Genomic DNA, 26,454 nt, shown 5'->3' with positions numbered 1-26,454 from the left:
ACACGTAGGTTCATCAAAGAAAAAAATGCCATGAAGCAAATTCAAAAAGAAAATCTTAAAAGCAACAGGATGAAAAAAGATACATGACCCTTAAAATATCCAAAATAAATCTTACAGTTGATATTTCAAAGGAAACATGGATGCCAGAAGACAATGGAATGACCTCTTTAAAATATTATGGGGGTGGAGGGGTAGCTGCTAAACTGTAACGTTATACCCACATAAAACAGCCCTCAGAATCAAAGGGAGAACAAATATGTTTTCGTATGAGAAAAAAAAATGAGAGAATATATATAACCAGCAGAGCTGCTAACATAAATACTGAAGATAGAACTCTTCAAGAAGAAAAAAAGGAATAATAATCCCAGAATACTGGGTCCAAATCTTGACTGCAATTTTCTGGCTTTGTGAACTGTGGTAAATTACTTCCTTGTGTGTTATCTTAAAATGGGAATAATCAGAGTTCCTCCTTATAGGATTGTTTTGAAGTTTAAGCAAGCAGAAAGACAAGTAGCATTCACAAAATCTATGCCCCTTGGCACAAACTTAATACCTGCTAGTTGTTATTATAGGGGAAGCTTTGTAAGAAAAGAGGCAATTAGGTGGCACCTCCACGCTAATGTCACTAAAAATTATCCTAAGGAACATAAGAAAGATCTCAAGAAACCCACCTGTGATGTGCAGGCGGAAGGAGACCCTCTGGCCCCTGGCCTCGCAGCTGTAGTCCCCGGCATCCGTCTTGCCTGTCTGCTGCACCACCAGCCTCCGTCTGCAGCCCTTGGCCTCCACATGCACTTTCAAGCTGGAGCTCAGCTTCTTCCCATCTTTGTACCACATCACCTCCGTCTGGGCCTGGGCCACCTCGCAGCTCAGCGTGGCACTGGCCCCTGCCTCAGCCTGCACCTCACTGTGTGCCACCTGGTCCTTGGCAAACACCACCTTGGGCTCTGGGGACAGAGTGGGACACACAGGGTCAGACATATTCCAATTACTAGAACTGAATGAGGGCCCACCTTCTTGATCTCAAAACTCTGATGGTTCAGCCACAAGCCTGCCCTGTTCCTGGACTTCTCAACAAAAAGAACTTTACGTTTTAAAGATGCACAGGGCAGGCAATAGGTTAGTTCTCAGAATCTGAAGCCTCCCAGTTAGATAATTTTCAGACTGGTATATGCTGCAATTCAGGCTCTGGCATTTATTTACCAGCTGTGATCTCCTAAGTATACAAACAAAGAGAAGCACAGTTTGTGACCTGCACACCAATGCATAGGTATTTTCAGAGATAATTCCTTAAGTAACATTGTCAAAATGGGCAGTAGCCCTGACTCACAAAGGACTGCTAATGCAGCCTACAACTTCTAGAGGGCCAATTGCCATTGGTATAATCTAATCCTAGGCCTTGGGATTGGATCTTTTCATTATTTTGGTTTCCTCATATCACTACTTTCAGCACCTATTCTGTTACTTTAGATGACATTTTCCTCTTATGAAGTGTATCTATTGGTAATTCTCTCAGGAAGGTTTTGTGAATGGTAAACTCTGTCAATCTACGTCCTGAAAATGTCTTTATTTCACACTCACTTTTGAATGATAGCTTAGCTGGGTATAGAATTCTAGGTTGCCAGTTGTTTTACCTTGCTAATTTGGACATTATGCCATTATTTCATGTCTGGGCTCCTCATTGCTGCTGAAAAATCTATAGGAAGGGTAACTGTTGTTCTGTTAATATATTCTTCTGTCTGGTAGTTTTAAGGCTCTCCTCTTGGTTTTTGGCCTTCTACAATTCACTATGATATGTCTAGCTGAGAATTTATCTTCTTTACACTTACAATGATTCCTTGTGAATCTATAAATTTTAGGATTCAGGTTGTTTATCATTTCTGAAATTTTTCTGCATGGCCTCTTTTATTATTTTTGCTTCTTCCTCACTCTCTGTAGTTTATCCTAAAAGTCCTTTTTTAAATTTACTAAAACATATACATTTATTATGAACAATGTGTTTTGAAATATGTATATACTGTGGAATTGCTAAATTGTGTTAGTTAACATATGCATTACCTCATATATGTATCGTTTTATGGTGAGAACACTAAAAATCCACTCTTTTAGCAATTTTCAAGAATACAATACATTGTTATTAACTATAGTCACCATGTTGTACAATAGATCTCTTGAACTTATTCCTCCAAACTGAAACTTTGTACACTTTGACCAACATCTCCATGACCTAGCTCCCCCTCAAGCCTCTGGTACTTTACTCTCCACTTCTACGAGTTCAACATTTTTAGATTCCACATATAAGTGAGACTGTGCAGTAACTGTCTTTATGTTTTATTTCACTTAACATCCTCCAGCTTCACCCATGTTGTTGAGTGGCAGCTGAATAGCATCCCCCTGCATACTATAATATACAACACATATTCTTCATCCATTCATCTGCTGTTGGACACTTAGATTTTTTAAAAATCTTTTTAAAAACATATTTGTGCCCAACATACAAAAGGTGGTGTTTTTATGTTGTAAATTAATTTTTACAAAGGAAATAATGATGCATCCAGCTGCCTGCCTTTCACTAGCTCATCCTTGGTGACCTGGTGGCTCTGCTAGGGCCGGCAGATGGACAGCAGCAGGTGGTGAGGCTCTGACACCCCCTCATGACACAGCAGTAATCAGGGGCCACAGGGGCCAGAACCAGCCCTGCATCTTACCCCTGCTCTCTCTCTTGCCCTTCAAAGCCTGCTTGGGGAAACAGCTGTAGACACCAGCTGTGTCCACATCCTCATCTCAGATCTGCTCAGCAGCCATGGAGCCCTTGCTCCTGCTAAGGTCACCTGTGCCCACTGGGGCTGCGGTCCTTCAGCCCTTCCCCAGCCACTCCTGCTTCACCATGGCATTCACACCTGCACGTCACTTATGCATCAAAGTCTTCACTGACCCCAAAATACGACTCTCTAGATTCTCCTCCTGCTCCTTTGGGCCTCTTCCTTGGTGGTCTCAGCCTCCTCAGTGTTGCCCCAGGGCAAGCCTTGTTATCATGGTCCCTTGCCCATGGTGTCCCGGTGCACATCCATCCTCTCCTGCCGTTGACATGCCAACAAATCCCAAAGCTCCCTTGTCAGCTCAGCATCGACCGAGGTCCAGCCCAGAGAGCTACTGCCTCCTGGATGTCCCACATAGGCTAATATAGCAACCCCCAGCACCCCCAGCACTTTCTTTATCTGTCCTGACCCACCTGCAAGTTTTCCCCTCCAGGCTTGAACCAGGCATGGATAAAGGTGTTTAGGCTGTTGCTCAAGACTCTGAGAAATCAGCCATCTTGCTAAATACACAGAAAGCCGCCCTGCTTGGCTCTGAGCCAGAGTCCTCAACCCTGAGATAAACTCCATACCCTGACCCCTCATGGCAGACATGCCTAGGTGGGACATCTGCCTTCTTGCTGTCTGTTACAAGAATATGCTGCAGTCCTCCTCTGTAAGCAAGTTCCTCTAATAAAGCTCTGGACTGATCACCCTGGGGTTTGGTGCTTCTTTCTGTGGAATCCTAACCATCCCACTGTGGGATGGTTTGGGGCACTCCCTTGTGGGAACTCCTTGCCACTGCCTTTGTGGCAACTCCAGCCCCAGGTTGGACAGGACAGAACAGCTCCTCACCCATTTCTCCCTGCACACCTACTCCTTGCCTACTGCCCCATCTCAGATACAGCCCCTGCATCTACGCACCTGCCCAAGCTTGCAGTTCACCTCCCGTCTCCTCTGTTCTCAACCCTGAACCCGCCTGGCCACCACTCTGCTGTGCTCCACCTCTGTTTTTTTTTTTCTTTTTTGTTTTTTGACACGGAGTCTTGCTCTGTTGCCCAGGCTGGAGTGCAGTGGTGCAATCTTGGCTCACTGCAAGCTTCGCCTCCTGGGTTCATGCCATTCTCCTGCCTCAGCCTCCCGAGTAGCTGGGACTACAGGTGCCCACCACCATGCCTAATTTTTTGTATTTTTAGTAGAGACGGGGTTTCACCGTGTTAGCCAGGATGGTCTCAATCTCCTGACCTCGAGATCCGCCCGCCTCAGCCTCCCGAAGTGCTGGGACTACAGGCGTGAGCCACCGCGCCCAGCCTGTGCTCCAACTCTTAAATGCCTCTTGAGCCTATGGCCTCCTCTCCGCCCTCGGGACCTCGGGCCCTCGGCAGACCCAGCCCTCTCCTCCACCCATGGGACCACTGTCCCTCTGTAGGCCCAGCCCTCCCCTCCCTGGACCAGGCAGGGCAGAGCCTCCCGCCTCTGATCCCCCCTCATCCTAATCTAGTCTCCATGGTGCAGTCAAAGTCTAACTGTGAAACTTCTATGTTTTCATCCCCAGGAATTAAGGACCAAAGTCCACTCTGGAGGTGTGCAGGACGGCCCAAGTGAGTGGACACCAGCTTTCAAATGCACCTCCAAGTCCACACCTGTCTTCAAAACGATCACTAAAGAGCTGCTGTGTTTTTAAACCAAGTTGACTAAGTGTTACCGCCTCACTGAGCATGCTGAGGAGTCCCAGAGCCGAACCTCTGCAGCCAGATGTTCTCAGGGACCCGGGTATGGATTCAGGCACTGCAAGGATCTTGCAAGGACCCACACAGCAGCCTGTCAGCAACATGTCTTCAGCAGCGGTGCTAGCACTGGGCACGTGGCAGACCAGCATGAGCACCTCTAAGCATGAGCACAGACGCAAATCCAGTCACACAGCCGCAGCATACTCAACCAGCTGGGCAGCTGCATCTGCCGCTCATTCCATGGCCCTCGAATCCGCCTGATCACCAAGGGAGGGCTTTCCCAAGCTCTTTGACATTTGTTGTTTGCTTTAGAGAAGGACTCACAAAGTACTTTCAGGGAAACTGTGTCTCTTTGATATGCACTTCACAAAATTACAATCACACTGCATGTGGATGTGTTTGAGAATGGGAATGTGTTTTAATATGTGTATGTAATATGTACGAGCAAGTGTGTATGTTTAAGTGTGTTTTCATGTGTGTGTATGTATGTGTATCATGCATGTATTTGTGTGTGTATGAGAAGATGAAGCATGTGTATGCACATGTGTGTACATGTTTGTGTATGTGTTTAAATGTGTATATGTATGTGTGCAAGTGTACATGTGTTTGAATGTATGTATATGGTATAAGTGTGTATGGGGGTATATGTGTATATAGGTGTATGTGGGAGTGAGGTGTCTGTGCGTGTATATATGTAGGTGAGTGCATATGTAGGTATTGTGTGTGTATTATGTTTAGGTTTGTGTGTGTCTATGTATGTGTGTGTATATATGTCTTGTGTGTTGTGTGTGTTTAAATGTATTTATGCATATGTAAATGTGTTGTTGGGATATGTATGCATGTATGTGCAAGTGTGTGTGTGAGTTTATATGCGTGTGTTCATATGTGTGGGTGGTGTATGTGTGAGTGCATGTGTGCATGTGTATGTTGTGCAAGTGTGTGTAGGTGCATGTGAGTGCACATGTGCATGTGTGTACATTCGTATGTGTGAGTGCATGTGTGTGTAGGTGTGCATGTTAGAATATGTGTGTGTGCATATGAGTGCATTGTGAGCGTGTGTGTGCACATGTATGTGTAGGTGTGTGTGAGAGTACGTGTGTGTAAGTGCACTGTGTGCATGCATGTGTGTGTGAGTGCATAGGTGACTGCCCGCCTGCAGCTGCACTAGGGAGAAGGCATGCAGCAGTCTCAGTGGCCCCTCAGTGCAGCTGAGCCACTGTATCAGGCCCCCAGCTACCTACCTGGTGGTTTACCTGCCACATTCGCCTGAATGAGATACAAATACCCTTGCAAGGATGCTTAGACTTGTCTCACACAAGAAATGCCAAGGTCTGGGTTCATTTGCATATTTATAATAAAACTTGCAGTTTTCAAAAGCACCTACTGGTGGCTCCACTCTTGGAGGTGCACACCCCACATCTCACCCGTGAGACCAAGGAGCTGCTATCTGAACACTCAGAAAGGAGAGCAGCAGGTGGATGGGGGCGGCAGAGGAACAGCATTCAAAGTCCCAGCACCCTTCATCCCATGACCTGTGCACCCAAAACCCAGAGGCGGGCATTTGTGCAGAGCGGCCTCCCAGTGAATCCTGTAGCCTCCCTCAAGGTATGGAAGAGGGGAAGCACAAGTGCTCAGAGAGGACAGAAGACACCCCTGTTTCTTCTTCTTTCTCACACCCCAGACCATGCAGGTGTGAACAACTAAACTCCTGATAAAGGAAACACTCTGTCCAGGCACAATGGCTCACGCCTGTAATCCCAGCACTTTGGGAGGCTGAAGTGGGTGGATCATTTGAGGTCAGGAGTTCAAGACCAGCCTGGCCACATGGTGAAACCCCGCCTCTACTAAAAATACAAAAATTAGCCATATGTGGCCAGGCACAGTGGCTCACGCCTGTAATCCTAGCATTTTGGGAGGCTGAGGCGGATGGATCACCTGATCAGCCTGGCTAACATGACAAAATCCCATCTCTACTAAAAACACAAAAATTAGCCAGGCGTGGTGGCACATGCCTGTAATCCCAGCTACTCGGGAGGCTGAGACAGGAGAATCACTTGAACCTGGGAGGCAGAGGTTGCAGTGAGCCAAGATCGCACCACTGCACTCCAGCCTGGGCAACAGAGTGAGACCCTGTCTCAATTAAAAAAAAAAAAATCAAAAAGCAAAAAATACAAATTAGTCGGGTGTGGTGGCAGGTGCCTGTAGTCCCAGATACTTGGGAGGCTGAGGCAGGAGAATCACTTGAACCCAGGAGGTGGAGGTTGCAGTGAGCCAAGATTGTGCCACTGCACTACAGCCTGGGTGACAGAGCAAGACTCCATGTCAAAAAAAAAAAAAAAAAAAAGGAAACACTCCTCTTCAATGGAAGGGGCTCTGATCTCAAGGGTAAGCACTGTTGATTTTTTTTTTTCTCTGTCCTCCTGGTGCTCAGCTCTGGCACATACACTTGCAACCATAAGAAGCAGTATCAGGGCAGCAAACACAAAGCTCCAATTTTTTGTCTGTAGAACTAAAAGGGAAGCTCCAGGAAAGCAGAAAGTCCTGGAGAGGGTCCTGGAAAGGGAGACGCTCGAAAAATACAACATAAAGTTGTTCATGAACTCCAGGGCTCCCCCTAGAGGCACACATCACTGTACTCGGGGGACAAACCACTGCCCACGTACACACGACCACAGGAGATGCACAGGCAGGACAGATCAAACCGCACAGGCTTTGAAGACATCAACCCACAGAAGTCAACCAGGCTGATTTCCAGCTTGAAAAAAAAAATCAACATTCCCCTAGTATGTAAAGAAGACCTGAAGTCATGTAACATAGTCTTCAAAATACCCAGGACACCATCTGAAATTACGGGGCATAGGAAGAATCAAGTAGCATGCACATGAAAAGACTACCAACAGATACTGCTGTCAAGATGACACCAATGCTGGAATTATCTGATGATTTTCAAGCAGTTAATATAAAAATGCTTCAACAAGTAAAAGCAAATACCCTTGAAAGGAATGGGAACATTAAAAAGTCTCAGCAAAGAAAGAGAAGATATAAAGAAGAACTGAGTGGAAAGTTTATAAGAAGAAAAGATAGTAATTGAAATAATTCACTGTATAGGCTCAATAGTTGAATATCAATAACAGAAGAAAGTTAGTGAAATTGAAGACAGATCAATAGAAATTATCCAATCCAAACAACAGAGAGAAAGGGATTTAAAACAAAACAAAACAAAACAAAAAAACAGAGCCTCAGGGACCTGTAAGATGATTCTGAAAGATCTAACATTGAAGTCATTATCCCTAGAAGCAGAAGATAAAATATAGTTCAGAAACAATAATCTGAAGAAATAATAACTAAAATTCTCCCAAATTTGGAAGAAGACATAAACCAGATTAGACGAATTTGGCAAGCCCCAAACAGAATAAACCCAAAAAAATCCACACCCACATGTATCATTTTAAAAGTTAAAAATTAAAGACAAAGAAAAAAATTTTGAAAGCAAGCAGAGAAGACCAACACATTATTTGTAGGGGAACAGTTTGAATGACTGTTAATTTCTCACTCTGTGTGTGTGTGTGTGTGTGTGTGTGTGTGTGTGTGTAAAATCATGATGTTGTACAGCTTAAATATATTCAATCTTTATTTGTCAATTAAATATTTTTTTAACCATGGAGGCCAGAAGAAGTGGAACATTTTCTCAAGTGCTAAAAGAAAAGAACCATCAACCCAGAATTCTCAATTTTCCAAAAATATCTTTCAGGAATGCAGGTGAAATAGACACATTCTGAATAAAGGAAAACTAAGAAAATGCATCGATGGCAGAGCTGCTCTAAAAGAATTGCTAAAGGATGTCCTTCAGACAGAAGAGAAATGATATCTCAGGGAAACGTGCAACAGCAGGAATGAGGCAAGAGTAACAGAAATGCTGAACATCTAGGCAAATAAAACAGATTATATTCCTCCTCTTGAGTTCTTTAAAATAAATTTCATAGTTAAAAAACAAAAATTATATTATCTGATGAGGTTTTCAATGAATGTAGAGATAATACGTAAGACTACCATAATAATTTAAAGGTCAGGGAGTAAAAGAGACCTATGTGATGGTAGGAGCTCTCTATTCCAGTGGAGGTGATAAAATACTGATCTTAAGTAGATGATGAAGAGTTAAGTATGTTAAGCGCAATCCATAGGTGACCAAAAAAAATCACAATAGATACATTAAAAAGAAATACTAAAAAAAAAATCTAAATAACCCAAAATGGGCAGAAAAGTTGAAACAGAAGAACCGAAAAAAAGGGGAAAAAACAGAAAAATGTAATAAAATAGTCAACCTGGATCCAAATATATTAATCACAACATAAATGAAAATAGAATAAACACATCCATAGTAGGACAGAGATTATCAGTTGGAAAGTAGTGAGCCAACTACATGTTATCTACAAGAAACTCACCTCCAATATAATTATATGGGCAGGTTCAAAGTACAAGAATGGCAAAATACATGTAATACAAACACGAATAACACAAGTCTGGATTGTTTGTTCATATTAATATCAAACAACGAACATTTCAGAACAAAGAAAATTACCAAGGAGAAACAGGGACATTACATAAGGATAAAGATGCCAATTTGCAAAGAAGACAAAATGATCTTCACAATGTAACTTCAAAATACATGCTGCAAAAATCGATAGCACTGAAAGTAAAAACAGACAAATCCACAATCATAGCTGAGGATTTCAACACTCTTCTCTCAATAACTGATAAAACTGGCAGACAGAAAAGCATCAAGGATACAGATGAACTGAACCATGAGCCATCATGACCTAAGTGACACTGGTAGGATCCACCCAACAACAGCAGAAAACACTCCTTTCCAGAACACATAGAATGTTCGCCCACCTAGGACATATTCTGGTTCAGGAAACAAATTTAAGAGAATTGAAATGTTTCAAAGTTATGTTCTCTAACCAAAATGGAATTAGACTACAATCAGTAACAGAAAGGTAACAGTAAAATCTCTGAACACATGGAAATTAAACCCATTTCTGAATAATCTACACATTTAAGAGGCAGTATCAAGGGAAATTAGAAATTATCTTCAACTGGACAACAATGAAAATACCACATCAGGGCCAGGTGTGGTGGCTCATGCCTGTAATCCTAGCACTTCGGGAGGCCAAGGTGGGCGGATCACCTGAGGTCAGGAGTTCAAGACCAGCCTGGCCAACATGGTGAAACCCCGTCTCTACTAAAAACACAAAAATTAGCCAGATGTGGTGGTGCATGCCTGTAATCCCAGCTACATGGGAGGCTGAGGCAGGAGAATCGCTTGAATCTGGGAGGCGGAGGTTGCAGTGAGCTGAGATCGTGCCATCGCACTCCAGCCTGGGGGATAAGAGCAAGACTTCGTCTCCAAAAAAAAAAGAAAATACCACATCAGAATGTGTGTGATAAAGCTAAAGCAGTGCTTAGAGAAAAAATTGCTGTATGAAATATTTATATTAGCAAGAAGTATTTCAATCAGGAAACTAATAGTCTACCTTAAGAAATTAGGTAAGGAAGAGCAAAATAAACCCAGAGCAAGATGAAGGATGGAAATAAAGAAAAAAGCAGAAATCAATAACATTGATGAAAATAGAGAAAATCAATGAAACCTAAAGCTGGTTCCTTGAAAAGATCAATAAAACTGACAAACCTCTAAGAAGACCAAGAAAAAAAGAGAGAGAAAAGACAAACTAACAATATCAGTAATGAAACAAGGGTATCCCTGCAGACCCTACAGACACTATGGTAGTAAGGAAACACTACAAACAACTCCATGCACATAAATTAAATCCATTTGAATAAATGGACCAATTCCTCAGAAACCACAAATTACCAATACTCACCCAAGATGAAATAGACAACTTATACAGTCCCACATCTATTAAATAAATTGTCTTGGTGATTTAAATATTCCACAAAAAGAAATCTCTAGGCCAAGATGGCTTTACTTGCTTCAATGAAATAACTTAAAAAGATGTTTTAAAAGTAACAGAAATAACATCAATTCTACACAATATCTTCTTGAAAACAGAAGAGAAGGGAAATGCTTTCCATCCCATTTTTTTGAGGACAGCATTACCCTGATATCAAAACCAGACAAAGACAGTATATGAAAACCACAAACTAAAATTCTCCATTAACATAAAAATAAAAATACTCAGCAACATATCAGCCGACTGAATCCAGTATGTAAGAAAAATAACACACCACAAACACAAACACATCCAAAGAATGCAAGGCTGGTTCAATATTCAAAAACCCCTGGCAGAGATGTCAGCAAAAATGACAAAATAATAACTTCTGAAAAACCTCTCCTCCACAAAAGAAAGAAAAGCACTGGCCAAAAAAAATGTTGAAATCGACTTTTCAGAAGTCTGAAAATTAATCAAAGACTTGCAGCAATCTGGGGAGCATTCACCCATGAAAAACAACTGCATCTCAGTAAGAATAGCTAGATGTGTGGTGTTTTAACCCACCCAATTCTTAAACCTACCAGACTCTAGCTCTGAGATAACTGTGAAAACCAACAGTCCACAATCAGGATGAAGACCAGCATCCTGGCAACCCGCAAAGAGGGCCATTCCTAGAGCACTGTCATTATTTCACCTGTTTGGTAGCTCCCTGGAAAACTCGCTCGCCAGGGCTGAATTTATTTGGCCTGAGTAGTTCACCCAGTGCAAAAGCATTTTCTCAAGAAGCATTTTTTGAAAAAATATCAGAGGTAATTACAAACACCATGGCTGCTTGAAGCAGTGGAGAACGGTTGCAATGAACAATAGTCTAACCAAAAGTCTCTAGCCTAAAAGGAAATGCTGGAGAACAAGACATCCACAGGAGGCTTTGGAAAGCTCCAACAACACACTCCTGGGCACAGAGAGGGTCACACATACGCACAGGCTGTGTGCACACTCAGGCAATGCCTGAGAAGGCCTAACACTCACACAGCTGGCTAGCCTTGAGGTTCTGTGAGGCCAGAAGTAAAGGCACAGGTAGAGCTGTCTGCCTAGCTGTGTTGAATGCATGGGCCAACTTCCACACACAGGCCCCAAAGACAGGCAGACTTATTGTTGGAGACATCTAGTAAAATCACTGTTCTAATCATCAGCTGGCCAATAAGCTCACTGAGCAGAGGCTTCAGTGGCCACCCATGATAAGGAACATAGACTTTACAGAATTAGTTCAGAAAAGTCACTAAACATACACAAACAAAAGCAACAGAAACAGCAACAAAAATTAACAGCATCTGTGATATGCTGTGATATACACATCCAATGGAACATTATTCAGCCATAAAAAGTAATGAAGCACTGGAACATGTTATGCAGAACTTGGAGGAATCTTGAAAAGTTTACACAAAGTAAAAGAACCAGATACAAGCGACACATATTGCATGATTTCTATTACATGAAATATCCAGAACAAACGAATCTGTAGAGGCAACAAGCAAAACGCAGGGTGGCCAGATGGTGGGGGGAGGGAAGAATGTAAAGTAATAACCCAATGACTATGGGGTGTTCTGGCGAAAAATTTCTGATGAAAAATTTTGAAATTAGACAGAGGTGGTGGTTGCACAACATTGAGAATGCATTAAATGCCACTGAAGTATACACTTCAAAATGGTTAACTGTATGTTATATGAATTTCAGCTCAATTATAAAACTAATTCTTAATTAAAAAGTCATTATTCATCTATCTATAAGACATACACTTTAGAGCCAAAGACGCAAACAGGTGGAATGCTCGAAGATGCTTCATAAACCATAGCAGCCAAAAGAGCAGGAATGGCTCCCAAACACCAGGCAAGGCAGACCTGAAACCAAACCGCCAGAGGAAACAAACAACACTACACACTGTGAAAGGGCCAATCTCTCAGTAAGATATCACAATTATAAACATATACTAACCTAAAGCAGAGGGCAATATATGAGAAGCAAAAATCAACAGAATTAAAGAAAGAAAAAATGTCTACAATATTAGAGACTTCAATACCCCACTTTCAATAATAGACAGAATGACTAGAAAAAAGATCTGTTAAAACCAAGAGGACTTGAACAATGCTATGAATCAGCTAGACCTAACTGATTTATACAGTCAGCCCTCCAAATTCGCAGGTTACACGTGTGCAGATTCAGCCAACCGAGGATCAAAAATATTCTGGAAAAAAAATGATGACACAACAATAAAAGTAATATAAATTTTTAGAAATAGAGTATAACAACAATTTATATAGCATTTACATTGTATTAGGTACTATGAGTAATCTAGAGATGATTTAAAATATAAGGAAGGATATGCGTAGGTTATATGCAAATACTACATCATTCTATATAAGGAACTTGATGATCCATGGATTTTGGTATCTACAGGAGTCCTGGAACCTATCCCCCACAGGGAAAACACTCTATAGAATATTCCAATCAACATGAGACTGTATAGAATATTCCAATCAACAGGAGAAGAATACACATTTTCCTCAAGTGTGTATGGAACACTGTCCAGGATAGGCCATCTATTAGGCCACAAAATAAGTGTCAATATATTTTTAAAAGTTGAAGTCAGGCAAAGTATCTTCTCTGACCATGATGGAATAAAGCTAGAAAACAGAAAGAAAACTGGAAAATACACAAATATGTGGAAATAAAGCAACACACTTTTAAAAAAGAAATTAAAAGAAAAATTAGAAAATACTTTAAGATGAATGGAAATGAAAACACAACATACCAAACTACGGGATGCAGTGAAAGCACTGCTCAGGGGACATGCACAGCTGTAAATGCCTACACTTTAAAAAGAAGAAACGTCCCAAATTAGGAAGTAAAACTGTCTCTATTCAGAGATAGCACGATCTTGTGTACAGAAAATCCTCAGGAATCCACAAAAGAAATATTAGAGCTAATCAACAAGTTCAACAAGGTTGCAGGATAAAAGACCAATATGCAAAAGTCAATTCTCTTTCTGTACCTTAGCAATGGCACTCCAAAACTGAAATTATGAAAACAGTTCCATGGACAGTAGCATCCAAAATATTAACTACTTAGCAATAAATTTACAAAGGAACTGCAAACTTTATATGTTGACAATTAGAAAACACCATTGAAAGAAATCTTAAAAGACCCAGATAAATAGAAATGTATCCCATACTCATGGATTAGAAGAAACAGCAATACTCCCCAAATCGATCTACACATTTAATGCAAACCCTATCAAAATCCCACCTACCTTTTTTCCAAAATTTGAAAAGCTGATTCTAAAATTCATATGGAAATGCAGTAGACCTTGAATAGCCAAAACAATCTTGAAAACACACAAAGTTGGAAAACTCACACTTTCTCATTTCAAAACTTACTACAAAGATATGGTAATTAAGACTGTGTTATTAACATAAGGATAAACTTAGAAATCAATGGAACAGAATTGAGAATCCAGAAATAAACCCTTTACATTTATGGTCAAGGGTGCCAAGAAAATTCAATGGAGAAAAATGTCTTCAACAAATGATGCTAGGACAACTGCATTTCCACATGCAAATGATGAAGTTGGACCACTATTTCACATCATATTCAAAAATTAACTTAAAATGGACCAAAGCCCTAAATGTAACAGCTAAAATTACTAAAATCTTAGAAGAAAACAGAGGTGTATATCTCGTGACCTTGGATTGGGCAATGATTTCTTAGAAATGACACCTAACACACAAGCAACAAAAGAGGATAAATTAAGCTTTATTTAAAAAAAATTTTTTTTTTTAGACAGGGTCTCACTCTGTTGCCCAGGCTGGAGTAAAGTGGTGCAATCATAGCTCACTGCAGCTTCAGTCTCCTGGGCTCAAGCAATCCTCCCACCTCAGCCTCCCAAGTAGGTGGGATTACAGGCACACATCACTATGTCCAGCCTAAACTTTATCAAAATTAAAACCTTCATGCAGCAAAAGACATAATCAAAAAAAAAAAAGAAAGAAAATATTTGCAAATAATTTATCTAAAAAAAAGGTCTAGCATCATGGCTAGACATGGTGGCTCACGCCTATAATCCCAGCACTTTGGGAGGCTGAGGTGGGTGGATCACTTGAGGTGAGGAGTTCAAGACCAGCATGGCGAAACCCCATCTCTACTAAAAATACAAAAATTAGCTGGGTGTGGTGGTGCACACCTGTAGTCCCAGCTCCTCAGGAGGCTGAGATGGGAGGATTGCTTGATCCCAGGAGTTCAATGCTGCAGTGAACCATGATCACACTGTTGCATTCCAGCCTGGGCAATAGAGTGAGACCCTGACTCTAAAAAAAGAATAAATAAAATATAAATAAACAAAAACAAGAAGAGTTGGTGAGGATGTAGAGAAACTGGAACCTTCATACATTGCTGATTGAAGAATGTAAAATGGTGCAGCCACTCTAGAAAACAGTCTGACAGTTCCTCACTAAGGTAAATAATATTATCGTATGACCTGGCAACCCTACTCTTTAGGTATCTACTCAAGAGAACTGACAACATACATTCACACAAAGCCTGCATACAAATGTTTATAGCAGCATTATGTATAGTTGCCAGAGTGGGAACAATTCAAATGCCTGTCCACTGATGCATAGATAAACAAAATGTGATCTGTTCATACAATGGAATGTGACTCAGCTATGAAAAGGAAGTACTGACACATGTTACAACATCATGAGCCTTGAAAACATCATGCCCAGTAAAAAAAAGACAGACATAAAAGGCCACATATTATATGATTCTGTTTAAATGAAATGTCCAGAACAGGCAAATCCAGGGAGACAAAAAGCACGTTAGTGGTTGCTAAGTGCTGAGGAGAAGGGGAATGGGGAGTGACTATGAAGGGGCATAGAGTTTCTTTTAGGGTTGATGAAAATGTTCGGGAATTAGACTGTGGTGTGGTTATGCAACCTAAAAACCACCAAATCGTACACTGTAAAAGGGTGAATTTTATGTTACTTGAATTACGTACTCTAAAAAATCAATCAGGTCCGGTGCAGTGCTTCATTCCTGTAATCCCAGCACTTTGGGAAGCTGAGGTGGGAGGATTGCTTGAGCCCAGAAGTTTGAGATCAGCCTGGGCAACATAGCAAGACCCCATCTCTACAAACAAAAAATTGAGAAAATTAGCCAGGTATGGTGGCACGTGCCTGAAGTTCCAGCTACTCAGGAGGCTGAGGCGGGAGGATTGCTTGAGCCCAGGCAGTTGAGGCTGCAGTGAGTCGTGGTCACACCACTGCACTCCAGTCTGGGTGACAGAGCAGGACCCTGTCTCAAAAACCAAACAAATGAAAAGGTGCCGGCAGGTTCAGCTGCCTGGTGAGGGCTGCTCTCTGCTTCCAAGACAGCACATTATTGCTGTGTCTCACATGCGAGACGGGATGGAAGCAGTGAACTTGCCCCTTTATAATCTAGGGGTACTCATCCATTCGCGAGGGTGGAGCCTTCAACGCCTAATCACCTCCCAAAGGCCCCCTCTTAATACTGTTGCTCAGGGGACTAAGTTTCAACATAAACTGTGGAGGGGACACAACATTCCAAGAACAGCAGATGGGCGTGATACAATATGTTAAGAAGTCAATTTAACAAAAGCACTTACACAGAGAACACGCTAGCCTGCCAGTCCTGCCTTTGGGGTAAAACCCTGAGAGCATCACAAAACCTAGCTCCCACATTCTCACTGCTATGGTTGGAATGTCTGTGGCCCCCAAAATTCCCACGTTGAAATCCTTATCCCCAAAGTCATGGTGTTAGGAGGAACCTTTAGGAGGCACTTGGGTCATGAATGAGATCAATGCCCTTATAAAAGAGACCTCAAAAGCTCCCTCGTCCCCTCCACTGTGAAGACTCAGTGAGAAGGCACTGTCTACGAAACAGGAAGCGGCCTCACCAGACACGGAATCTGCTGGCACCTTGTTCTTGGACTTCTGACCTCCAGAGCTGCAAGCAGCACACTTCACACTTCCGTGGTTTCTGAGCCACCCAGGCTATGGTGTTCTGCTCTAGCAGCCCTCATGGACCGAGGCACTTGCTGAACGTCAGCATTCCTCTGTGTGGCCACACAGGACCCCTGGCCCACGCTACAGACATTGTCTGCTTCTCTCCCTGGAGCACAAATGTGACAGAGCCCGCAGATGTGCAAGCCTGGGCTCCCTAGTGTCTGAGTCGTGTGTCACCCCAGGGATAAAAACAGCAGCAGGAAGATAGGATAAAGCAATCAGTGCACCCCTGCCAAGCACCATCTCATGTTAATCCCCTCTTCTACCCTCAGAGCCGGGTGCACTTTGGGATCCGCATTTTACAGACAGGGAAACAGGCTGGATGAGCCACTGCCACTGACACCTTTCCGGAGACCCTGGTGCCCACTCTGCTGGCAGCTAGTGCCTCTGAGCTCCTGCAGCCTGGCAGGCCTCTGTCCCCTCCCATCCCGCACCACGGCCCTCTGGGGTGAAGGCTAGCCAGGGTCTACACCACCAAGCTGGCCCTGCCCTCCTTCCTTGACCTATTTATCCCCCAAAACCCAATCCCAGCAGCTATAACTCACAGTGCCCTACACAAGCACAGTCCCCAGATGCCACAATCATGAATCCCATGTTACAGATGAGGAAACTGAGGCACAGAGAGGCCAACTGTCTGAGTTTCTGGGGGCTGCCGTAAGAGCTCACCATAAGCTAAGTGGCTCAGAATGACAGAAAATCATCCTCTTACAGTTCTGGAGGCCAGAAATTTGAGATCAAGGTGTAGCAGGGCTGTGCTCCCCTCAGGAGGCTCTAAGGGAGGACCCACCCTGCCTCTCCCAGCTCCTGGGGGCTCCCAGCATCTCTGGGCTTGTGGCCGCATCACTCCAGAGTCAGCATCCGTCTCCCATGGCTGCCTCCTCCGTGTGTGTCTCCCGGTCTGTCTAAGGACACTGTCACTGGATTCAGGGCCCACCCTAGTCCATGACCTCATCACAAGGTGCCTTACTTAATTACATCTGCAAAGACCCTGTTTCCAAATGAGGCCCCATTCTGAGGTTCCAGGTGGATGTGAATTTGGGGATGATACAACATCAACAACTCACCCAAGGTCACTCAGCAGACAGACAGGAATGAGACACACGCAGCAGTCTGACCCCACACATGCACCGATCCTACCGCCAGCCTGCCTCAGAAAGGGGTGGAAACCCAGGCTGTGGGGTATGGGCTGTGGGGCCAGTCCCAGGCCAGCTTCTCCCATCCCAGGTCCACCTCCTCCTCCTCTACGTCCCCCTGTCAAGGCTATAAGGCCATAGGCACATTCTCCAGGCTACCTGGAGCTGAGCAAGGTCTTGCAAGACCCCCACCAAGTCAGGGAGGCATGGGGGTTGATGTACTCCCAACTTCAAGAAAAGTTTTTGTTTTCCAAACAGAAGAGACAGCCAGAAACATCCACAATGAGGGAGGCAGCATTCTAAGAATGCCCAAACACTAAATCTAGGTGCTGCTGTGAAGGAAGCCTGCAGATGGAATGAGGTCTCATATCAGTTGACTTTAAGTTCCTCGAAAGGATGATGACCTTGAGTGGGCTGGACCTCATCAGGTGAGGCCATAAATGGGAGGGGTCTCTTCCCTGGCAAAAGAGATTTGAAGTCTGAGAGTGACTTGACACAAGGGAGATTACCCATTACTGGCCTGATGATGAAGGCCACGTGGCAAAGAATGAGGTGGCCTCTAGGATCTGACAGCAGCTCCCTGGCTGACAGCCAGCCAAGAAATAGGGCCTTGGACCCATGGGCTCACAGACCCACAATTGCAAGGAACTGAATTCTGCCAACAACTTGGGTAAGCTGGAAATAGGAACCAAGAGAACTAATCAGCAGGCACCTGACTTCACCTTCTGAGACCCTGAACAGAGAACCCAGGCACACCATGCCTGCACTTCTGACTTACAGAACTGTGAGCTACTCAGTGAGCATTGTTTTAAGCCACTAAGTTGGTGATAATTTGTTACAAAGCAGTTAAAAAAATAAGCAGAAAACAAAAAAACGAATACACACCCTTTCCACATCTTCCCATCTTGAACATGATGGCTGGAGCTATGGAAGCCACCTTGTGACCATGAGGCAAGCATTTGAAAGAAAAAGGTAACATGTTCAGGATGGCAGAGAATTAAACAGATCCCATGTCCTTATGATAGACTGTTAAAAAGGTTGTGATGAGTCAAGACACCCTGGGTGCACAATGTTCTACAACAGGACATGCCACTCCCCCACTGACAGTAGGGTCTACTTCTCTACACCCTAGTTCCTGCAGACTAGGCTGGCCTTATGCTTAGCTTTGAGCAACAGGACATGGGGGAAAGTAACACTCTGGGAGTCCTGACAACCCAGCTTAACAAGCCTCATAGTTTCTACCATTCCCTAGGAGAAGAATCCAGTCACCATGGAAAGAAGTCCAAAAAGAGAGCAACCACGGAGGAAAGAATGAGGTTGCAGGCATGGAACTGAAGCCAGCTGACACCACAAGAAGAGACAGGTCCATTGTCCTGGCCATCCCCCATCCACTGGAGCCATCTCAGCTTGGACCTCAGTCAGGTGCACCAATGAGGCCAGTCAGATCCCCCAACCCCAGCCAACACCACATGAAATACAGATGAGCCACCCCTGCTTAGCCCTGACCAAATTCTCAACCTGCAGAATGGTGACAGGTAAACTGATCATTCTTTCAGGCCTCTAAGTTTGGAGTGATCTGTTACACAGCAGCAGATAATTAACTGAAACAGGCCCTTAGGAGGCCGCCAAGCACCGTCCCAGCCTGCGCTGAAACACTGCCCCCAGACCTGCTCCCACGAGATGCTCAAATGTCTGCTCGATCAACTGACCTTTGACGTCCAGATGGAAGGAGAGCCGCTGGCCCCCAGCCTCGCAGCTATACTCCCCGGCATCCGCCTGGCCTGCCTGCTGCACAACCAGCCTGCGCGTGCAGCCTGTGGCCTCCATGCACACTTTCGAGCTGGAGCTCAGCTTCTTCCCATCCTTGTACCACGTCACCTCCGTCTGGGCCTGGGCCACCTCGCAGCTCAGTGTGGCACTGGCTCCTGCCTCTGCCTGCAGCTTCCTGCACGCCAGCTGCTCCTTAGCAAACACCACCTTGGGCTCTGGGGATGGACAGGGAAGGATGCACAGTCAGAGACTCCAGAGCACAGAAACTGAAGTTTCAGATGCAGAGGCTGCTCAGGCTGGAGCCCACTGATGACGGGCTGTCTGTGGCCCGTGAACAGTGGCCTCACCAACCGCCAGCCGGATATGGGTTTGAGCAAAAGAGAATGCATATTGGAAGCTTCAAGCATCAGCATGGGGAAGAACTTCCCAAGGCCCATCAGCAACATGCAGCAGATACTCTGGAGTCCAAACATTCCACAACACCTTAGAGAAAAGCACCACCCTGGCAGAGTGCCCCTTTGAAAGGAAAAGCTGCTGGTACTGTGTGAAATGCCCACATCACGCCCTCAGCACTTACGAAAACTCTGCCTGAGAACCCAGAAAGCCTGGAGAAATAGCAAACACAGACACCCTCTTGGGTTCACGCTGAAAATCACAGGAGGTGTGGGAACCTCTCTCCCACAAAACCATGACCCAAACAGACCATCCCCCGGCCACTTCTCCCCTGGTTTGCACTAAAGCCAGAGTTGCCCTATACCTGTCTGGGGTTTCCCTCAACACAGAGAGGAAACTCATACATCAAAAAATTGCTTATGAGGCCGGGCACAGTGGCTCACGCCTGTAATCCTGGCACTTTGGGAGGGCAAGCTAGGTGGATTGCTCGAGCCCAGGAGTTCAAGACCAGCCAAGACAACATAGTGAGACCCTGTCTCCACAAAAAATTAAAAAATTAGCTAAGCATGGTGGTATGCGAGTACCCAGCTCCTCAGGAGGCTGAGGCAGGAGGATTGCTTGAGCCTGAGAGGTCAAAGTTGCAGTAAGCCATGACTGCACCACTGCACTCCAGCCTGGGCAACAGAACAAAGCCCTGTCTCTAAAAACAAAAATCTCTTATGCTACCTCTTAACTAGGATAACATGTACGCACAGTGATATGCACAAACATGTATGCACAGTGATATGCACAGATCTGGCGCACAATTCTATGAGTTCTGACAGCTATCTGCACCTGTGTAACCCACACCCCACACCCACACAGCTCCCAGCTGCCTCCCCCACAAAAGCGACCACCATTCTCATTCCTAACCGTAGAACCTGTCTTCGAACTCTGAGTAAATGAAATCAGAACAGTTTTCTCTTTAGGTGCTATCTGTGCCCATTAACTAGCTACAAATACACATGCAGACAAAATAGTATTAAAAACTAGAATACCACAATAAAAAATAAGCTAAAACACACCAAAACACACCATGCCCTACCCCTCCACCTGTCCCCACACCCTACTTGGCTCTGCAGAAACTCCAGTTTAAAGTCCCTTCATTTTTCCCCTGGGTTCTGCCTTCCTATTTCTAAACAATATGTACATGCTATTGATCAGTGGGTAAGAAAGAATATGCAGAAAATAAAGAAAAAACCAATACAATGAACACCCACACACTCCCCACCTGGTAAAGAAAGAAGAACGCAATCACCACTAGTTCCCAGCCCCTCAGAGGTAACCCCAGCCTGAATCCTGGTTTTGGAATCTCCTTTTATTATCTCAGTACGTGTGTTTATTGAGGGTGAATGTGCAAGTCAGGCTGCTCTGCTCAACCGTTTACCCACTGTGTGACCTTGGACAAAGTGACTTCACCTCTGTGCGTCGACTTCCTGCAGTCTGAAATAGAATGACCAAGGATTCACACAGGTGAGGTGTGTGGCACGCTAAGAAGTGTGTCTCCGGAGATTCCAGGCAGGAGACAAACCACAGCTGCCATGTGTTGCTGCCACTGCGTGTTGTTAACCACTAAACACATAACGTCATTCTGTGCTTTGTAACCTGCTTTTCCAGCACAACGCTGCATGCGTCAATCGCCCTTCTTCAGCTGCAATGCAGAGCCCTGTGCTCCTGCTTGTTTTGACTGCTCTATGGTACTGCAAGGTACACGCAGACCCCAACTTCACCCAGTCATTCTTTTGTGTTTTATTATTATTATTATTCTACTTTTTCATGTTTTGTAAAGGCGGGGTCTCACTATGTCGCCCAGGCTAGTCTTGAAATTTCTGGCTCAAGTGATCCTCCCTTCTTGGCCCACCAAAATGCTGCGACTACACGTGAGCCACTGCACCCATCCTACAGTTCCCTCTTATTTTTTGGTCCCTGGGCAATCCCTTTTTTCAAAGTTCCTTATACATTTGATGTCCCATTTCAAGTCATTTTGTAGAGGGTGGGTTTCTGAACATTTCAATGACGTTCTAGAAAAGACACAACTGTGCCAGGCGCGGTGGCTCACGCCTGTAATCCTAGCACTTTGGGAGGCCGAGGCAGGCAGATCATGAGGTCAGGAGATCAAGACCAACCTGGCTAACATGGTGAAACCCTGTCTCTACTAAAAATACAAAAAATTAGCCAGGCGTGGTGGTGGGCGCCTGTAGTCCCAGTTACTCGGGAGGCTGAGGCAGAAGAATGGCGTGAACCAGAGAGGTGGAGCTTGCAGTGAGCTGGGATTGCGCCATTGCACTCCAGCCTGGAAGACAGAGTGAGACTCCATCTCAAAAAAAAAAAAAAAAAAAAAAAAAGAAAGAAAGAAAAGGCACAACTGACCTATGGGGAGAGAATCAGGGCAGCAGCTGCCTGGGGCAGGGTGGAGGGTGGACTGTATGAGGGAACTTTCTAGAGGGATGGAGATGCTCAGTACCTTGATGCAGACATGGTGGTGCATGGTATCCACATTTTCCAAAATCCCTCAAATGATACACTTAAAATCTGTGCATCAATTACATCTCAAATGTCATTATTAAAAAATTGTTGGGCCAGGCGCAGTGGCTCATGCCTGTAATCCCAGCACATTGGGAGGCCGAGGTGGACAGATCATTTGAGGTCAAGAGTTCGAGACCAACCTAGCAAACACGGCAAAAACCTTGTCTCTACTAAAAATAAAAAATAAAAAAATTAGCTGGGCGTGGTGGCAGGTGCCTGTAATCCCAGCTACTCGGGATGCTGAGGCAGGAGAATCGCTTGAACCCAGGAGGCGGAGGGTGCAGTGAGCTGAGACTGTGCCACTGCATTCCAGCCTGGTCGACAGAGCGAGACTCCACCTCAAAAAGAAAAAAAAGTTGTTGGTCAGGTGTAGTGGCTCACACCTGTAATCCCAGCATTTTGGGAGGCCGAGGCAGGCGGACTGCTTGAGGCCAGGAGTTCAAGACCAGCCTGGGCAACACAGCAAGACCCCATCTCTACAAAAAAATTCTTAAAAAATAACCACGTGTGGTGGCACATGCCTGTGGTTCCGGCAACTCAGGAGGCCAAGTCGGGAGGATCACTTGAACCCAAAAGGTTGAGGCTGCAGTGAGCCAAGATCACACCACTGCACTCCAGCCTAGGTGACACAATGAGACTCCGTCTCAAAACAAAACAAAAAAACTGTTGGCACCAGAGCTTCCTTAATTTCATGATAACAAAGACAACTTCATATGTGCGATCAAATATTACACTGGAAATTTTAACTCAGGCACCAAGACAATGTAGATATGATACTCCAACATAGGAAGCCCGGAGGAGAGACAAATCTTGAAAGAAGTTAGCAAAAAGCAAAAACCAACAAAAAATTACCAAAAAACAAAAAACCAGTTTTGCTGATTTGACCCTCTCCCTGCATACAGGGTAGCAGCCACAGTAGCATGGCAGCTACAGAGCAGGGTCTTGAGAAAGACCTCGCTGAATAGGAACATGCTGCATCCCTGCGTCCCATGCCCCACCCATGGAGCACCGAGAGGAGAGGGCTGCTCCCCCTACAACCAAGACCAGCACCTCCAGGGGACACACGGAGCACCTGTAGGCACCAAGGCACCATAGCGGCCAGAGCTGCTCACACGCTCCTGAGAGCCACCACAGTCCTTCCCAACCCCAAACTCAGCAAAGCCACGTGTGTAGCTTGAGATGGGCAGGGATGGGTTCATTTACCCCATGGGGAGTGGTGCCAAAGCTGTCCCAAAGCTGTGGCCAACCACAGGGGCATTCTGCCTCCCACCAAAAAGCCTAAACACTAAGGTGGGAGCGGCCAGAGGCCTCCCCGCATCACGCAGGTGACAGATGCACAGGGCTTCCTCGGCCAGGATCGGGCTGAGCCGAGGCAGCAGTAGGGGTCTGCAGGAGCAACAGGACTGCCCAGAGGTCCCAGCGTCCTCTGCAGGAAGAAGATGAAGATGTCCGGTGTTTTAGGAAGCAGAGGAAGAGAACGAGGTGGCCCGGAGGAAAGCATGACCTCGGCAGGGCACAGGCATGTGGACCCTCAGGGGCAGGTGATGGGGCTGCCGACGAACCCACCTGGGGGGCTCACTCTAAAGACCTGGCGGGGCCCACACAAGGTCATCTTAACGCAACTCCAGTCAAGCATGAGCTTCCGGCACCTTCCTGGTTCTTTCTACTCTAGAGGCAGAAGCTACAGGCAGTAGCGCGGCCAGGAGGGGAAGACAAGGAACGCCGTCCCCACACACTGAGTCTGGGAGCAGAGGGGACACACTAAGGGTCCCCAAGGGAGAGGAGACTCCATGGTCAGCTGAGACTGCAGTGCCCTAAACAGAAGGCACAACTGCAGCTCCCTCAGAACAAAGACAAAAGCCACAGGTCTGTGCAAGGTCTCAACCAGGAGCAGAAAACAGGCTTCTGAATAAACACACAAGGGATCCTGGCTAGTGCAGCACAGTGCTCTGTGGGTGTGCACAAGAATGCTGGATTTTCTAACAGAACCACTGCGGGCAGCACAGCCATCCCTTACAGGCCAGGAACAGGCGACGCAGAGAGGGGCAGAGGTGCTGAGTGCCAGTGCAGCACACGCTCCACCGCCTGGACAGGTGCTGACCATGCCACTAGGGACCCACCTGCAACGTCCAGGCGGAAGGAGACCCTCTGTCCCCTGGCCTCACAGCTGTACTCTCCGGAGTCTGCCTGGCCCGCCTGCTGCACCACCAGCCTCCGCATACAGCCCACAGCCTCCACGTGCACTTTCGAGCTGGAGCTCAACTTCTTCCCGTCCTTGTACCACGTCACCTCCATCTGGTCCTGGGCCACCTCACAGCTCAGCGTGGCGCTGGCCCCCGCCTCAGCCTGCACCTCCCTGCGCGCCGGCTGCTCCTTGGCAAACACCGCCTTGGGCTCTGGGATGCATAAGGGGGGAGGTGGGGTCAGAGGCCCTTCCAAGTGAGGTTTGCAGGGCCTGGTTCAGGTTATCAGATTCTGTACCCCAGGCACGAACAGTCCTGCCATGGGCTCCTCCATGGTCCGTGTGCTCAGGCGTAGCTCTTCCCATGCACAGGCAGCTGTGATGCCCAACCCCTGCCCACTGAGGGCCCTGGCATGTGCCAGGAGGGCAGGGCGTGTGCCTGCGAAAAGCTATCAATAGGGCCTGGTGGCCTGAGTGTCCTTCGCAGACCCAGCATGCTGTCTCTCTCTCCCCTAAACTCCCGCCTGTCCTGGAGGTCCACTGCCTATGGACACGGGCCATCACGTGGACCAAGACAGAGAGAGGGTTCAGCTTCACAGACACTCCCCTGATTATTCAAACAACAGAGAACAGGCACAGGGTGTGTTCCACATTGTGGATGAATTGGCCATTGGACTGTGAAAGTTAGGAGGGCTGGGCTGGCATGATTTTTAAACTTTTATACGTTAAACGCCCACATATTTCCCCCTGGAAGCCAGCCGGATAGTTTTCCAGAGCCTGGCCTTGGGGCCTTCCCTGTTGTGGGGTCTGTGAGGGGAATCCGGCCCACAGAGGCCCGGCAGCCATGCTCCTTGAGAAGCCCTCTGTGCTCCTCCTTCAGCCTCCCAGCCAACATCTCTGAGCCCAGGAGGCTTCCAGAAAGAGCCAGGGCTCAGAGCCCCCTACATTCAAATCTTAACCTGTCAAAGACACTCCAGTCTGTGGCTCTGCTCAACCTCAGTCCCCTCATCCTAAAAACGAAGAGAAGGGCTTTAGAAACATTTCTGGCCCAAGCACTTTGGGAGGCTGAGCTGGGAGGATTGCTTGAGACAAGTCTGGGCAACACAGCAAGACCTCATCTCTACAAAAAATACAAAAATTAGCTGGGCTTGATAGTGCGCGCCTATGGTCCCAGCTACTTGGGAGACTGAGGTGGGAGGATTGCTTGAGTCTGCGAAGTTGAGGCTTCAGTGAGCCGAGATGGTGCCACTGAACCCCAGCCTAGGCGGACCCTGTCTCAAAAAAAATAAAATAATAAAATAAATAAAATACAAAATAAAATAAAAACACATTTTAAATGAAGTGCCAGCCCTAACCCTGGCCCACAAACACACAATACACAAAAGCGTCCGCAGAGCTGTGAGTGAGCCCTGGCGGCGAGGACGAGACACAGCAGGAGACAGAGGCCCATGTACAGATGGAAAAGATTATCCTAAAGCCTAAGAAAACCAGGTCCACGTCCACTTTCCACAATTTCCTTCATGTTATCTTTTCTTACTTTCTACATTTAGATTCTTTACCCACGTAAACGTTAGTTTTTCCCAAACAGAGAAGTTAGTTTAGTTAGTCTAACTCTGTTCTTCCCAGAGAAGAAGTTAGTCAGTCATTTCTTTTCCCAGAGAAGCAAATGTTCCCTGGGACGAGGCAGCAAACATAAGAAGCTGTGTTTGCTCATCCTGGTCTGCCAGCAGAATTCACCAATCCTGGCCCAGTGAATGAGCGCAGCCCTGGGGGACACAGTGCAGGTTCCCATGTCTCTAGCCTGAAGTACGGCAATTTTAGGAAAGGTAAGTTCAATGGTGCTGGCCCCTTCTTCTCC

At 45.7% G+C, this 26,454-nt stretch overlaps 1 protein-coding gene across 40 annotated transcripts in view; it reads right to left on the bottom strand.

The window, feature by feature from the left end:
* OBSCN (obscurin, cytoskeletal calmodulin and titin-interacting RhoGEF) overlaps positions 1-26,454 on the bottom strand; it is a 170,265-nt gene that overhangs the window by 134,136 nt on the left and 9,675 nt on the right. For 37 of the 40 annotated variants that reach the window (XM_063707526.1, XM_063707457.1, XM_063707463.1 and 34 more), the window contains exons 9-11: positions 24,535-24,810; positions 19,396-19,671; positions 672-947 (exon numbers count right to left, since the gene is read on the bottom strand). The exons of 1 other annotated variant lie outside the window; for it this stretch is intronic. In XM_063707526.1, coding sequence (XP_063563596.1) covers positions 672-947; positions 19,396-19,671; positions 24,535-24,810 — 828 coding nt within the window. The remainder of the gene's footprint in view (positions 1-671; positions 948-19,395; positions 19,672-24,534; positions 24,811-26,454) is intronic. 2 more of the 40 variants (XM_063707498.1, XM_063707513.1) reach the window with 2 other exon arrangements.

This window comes from Gorilla gorilla, chromosome 1 (assembly GCF_029281585.2).
Source record: "Gorilla gorilla gorilla isolate KB3781 chromosome 1, NHGRI_mGorGor1-v2.1_pri, whole genome shotgun sequence".
NCBI lineage: Eukaryota > Metazoa > Chordata > Mammalia > Primates > Hominidae > Gorilla > Gorilla gorilla.
This window is presented reverse-complemented; position numbering and strand designations above follow the sequence as displayed.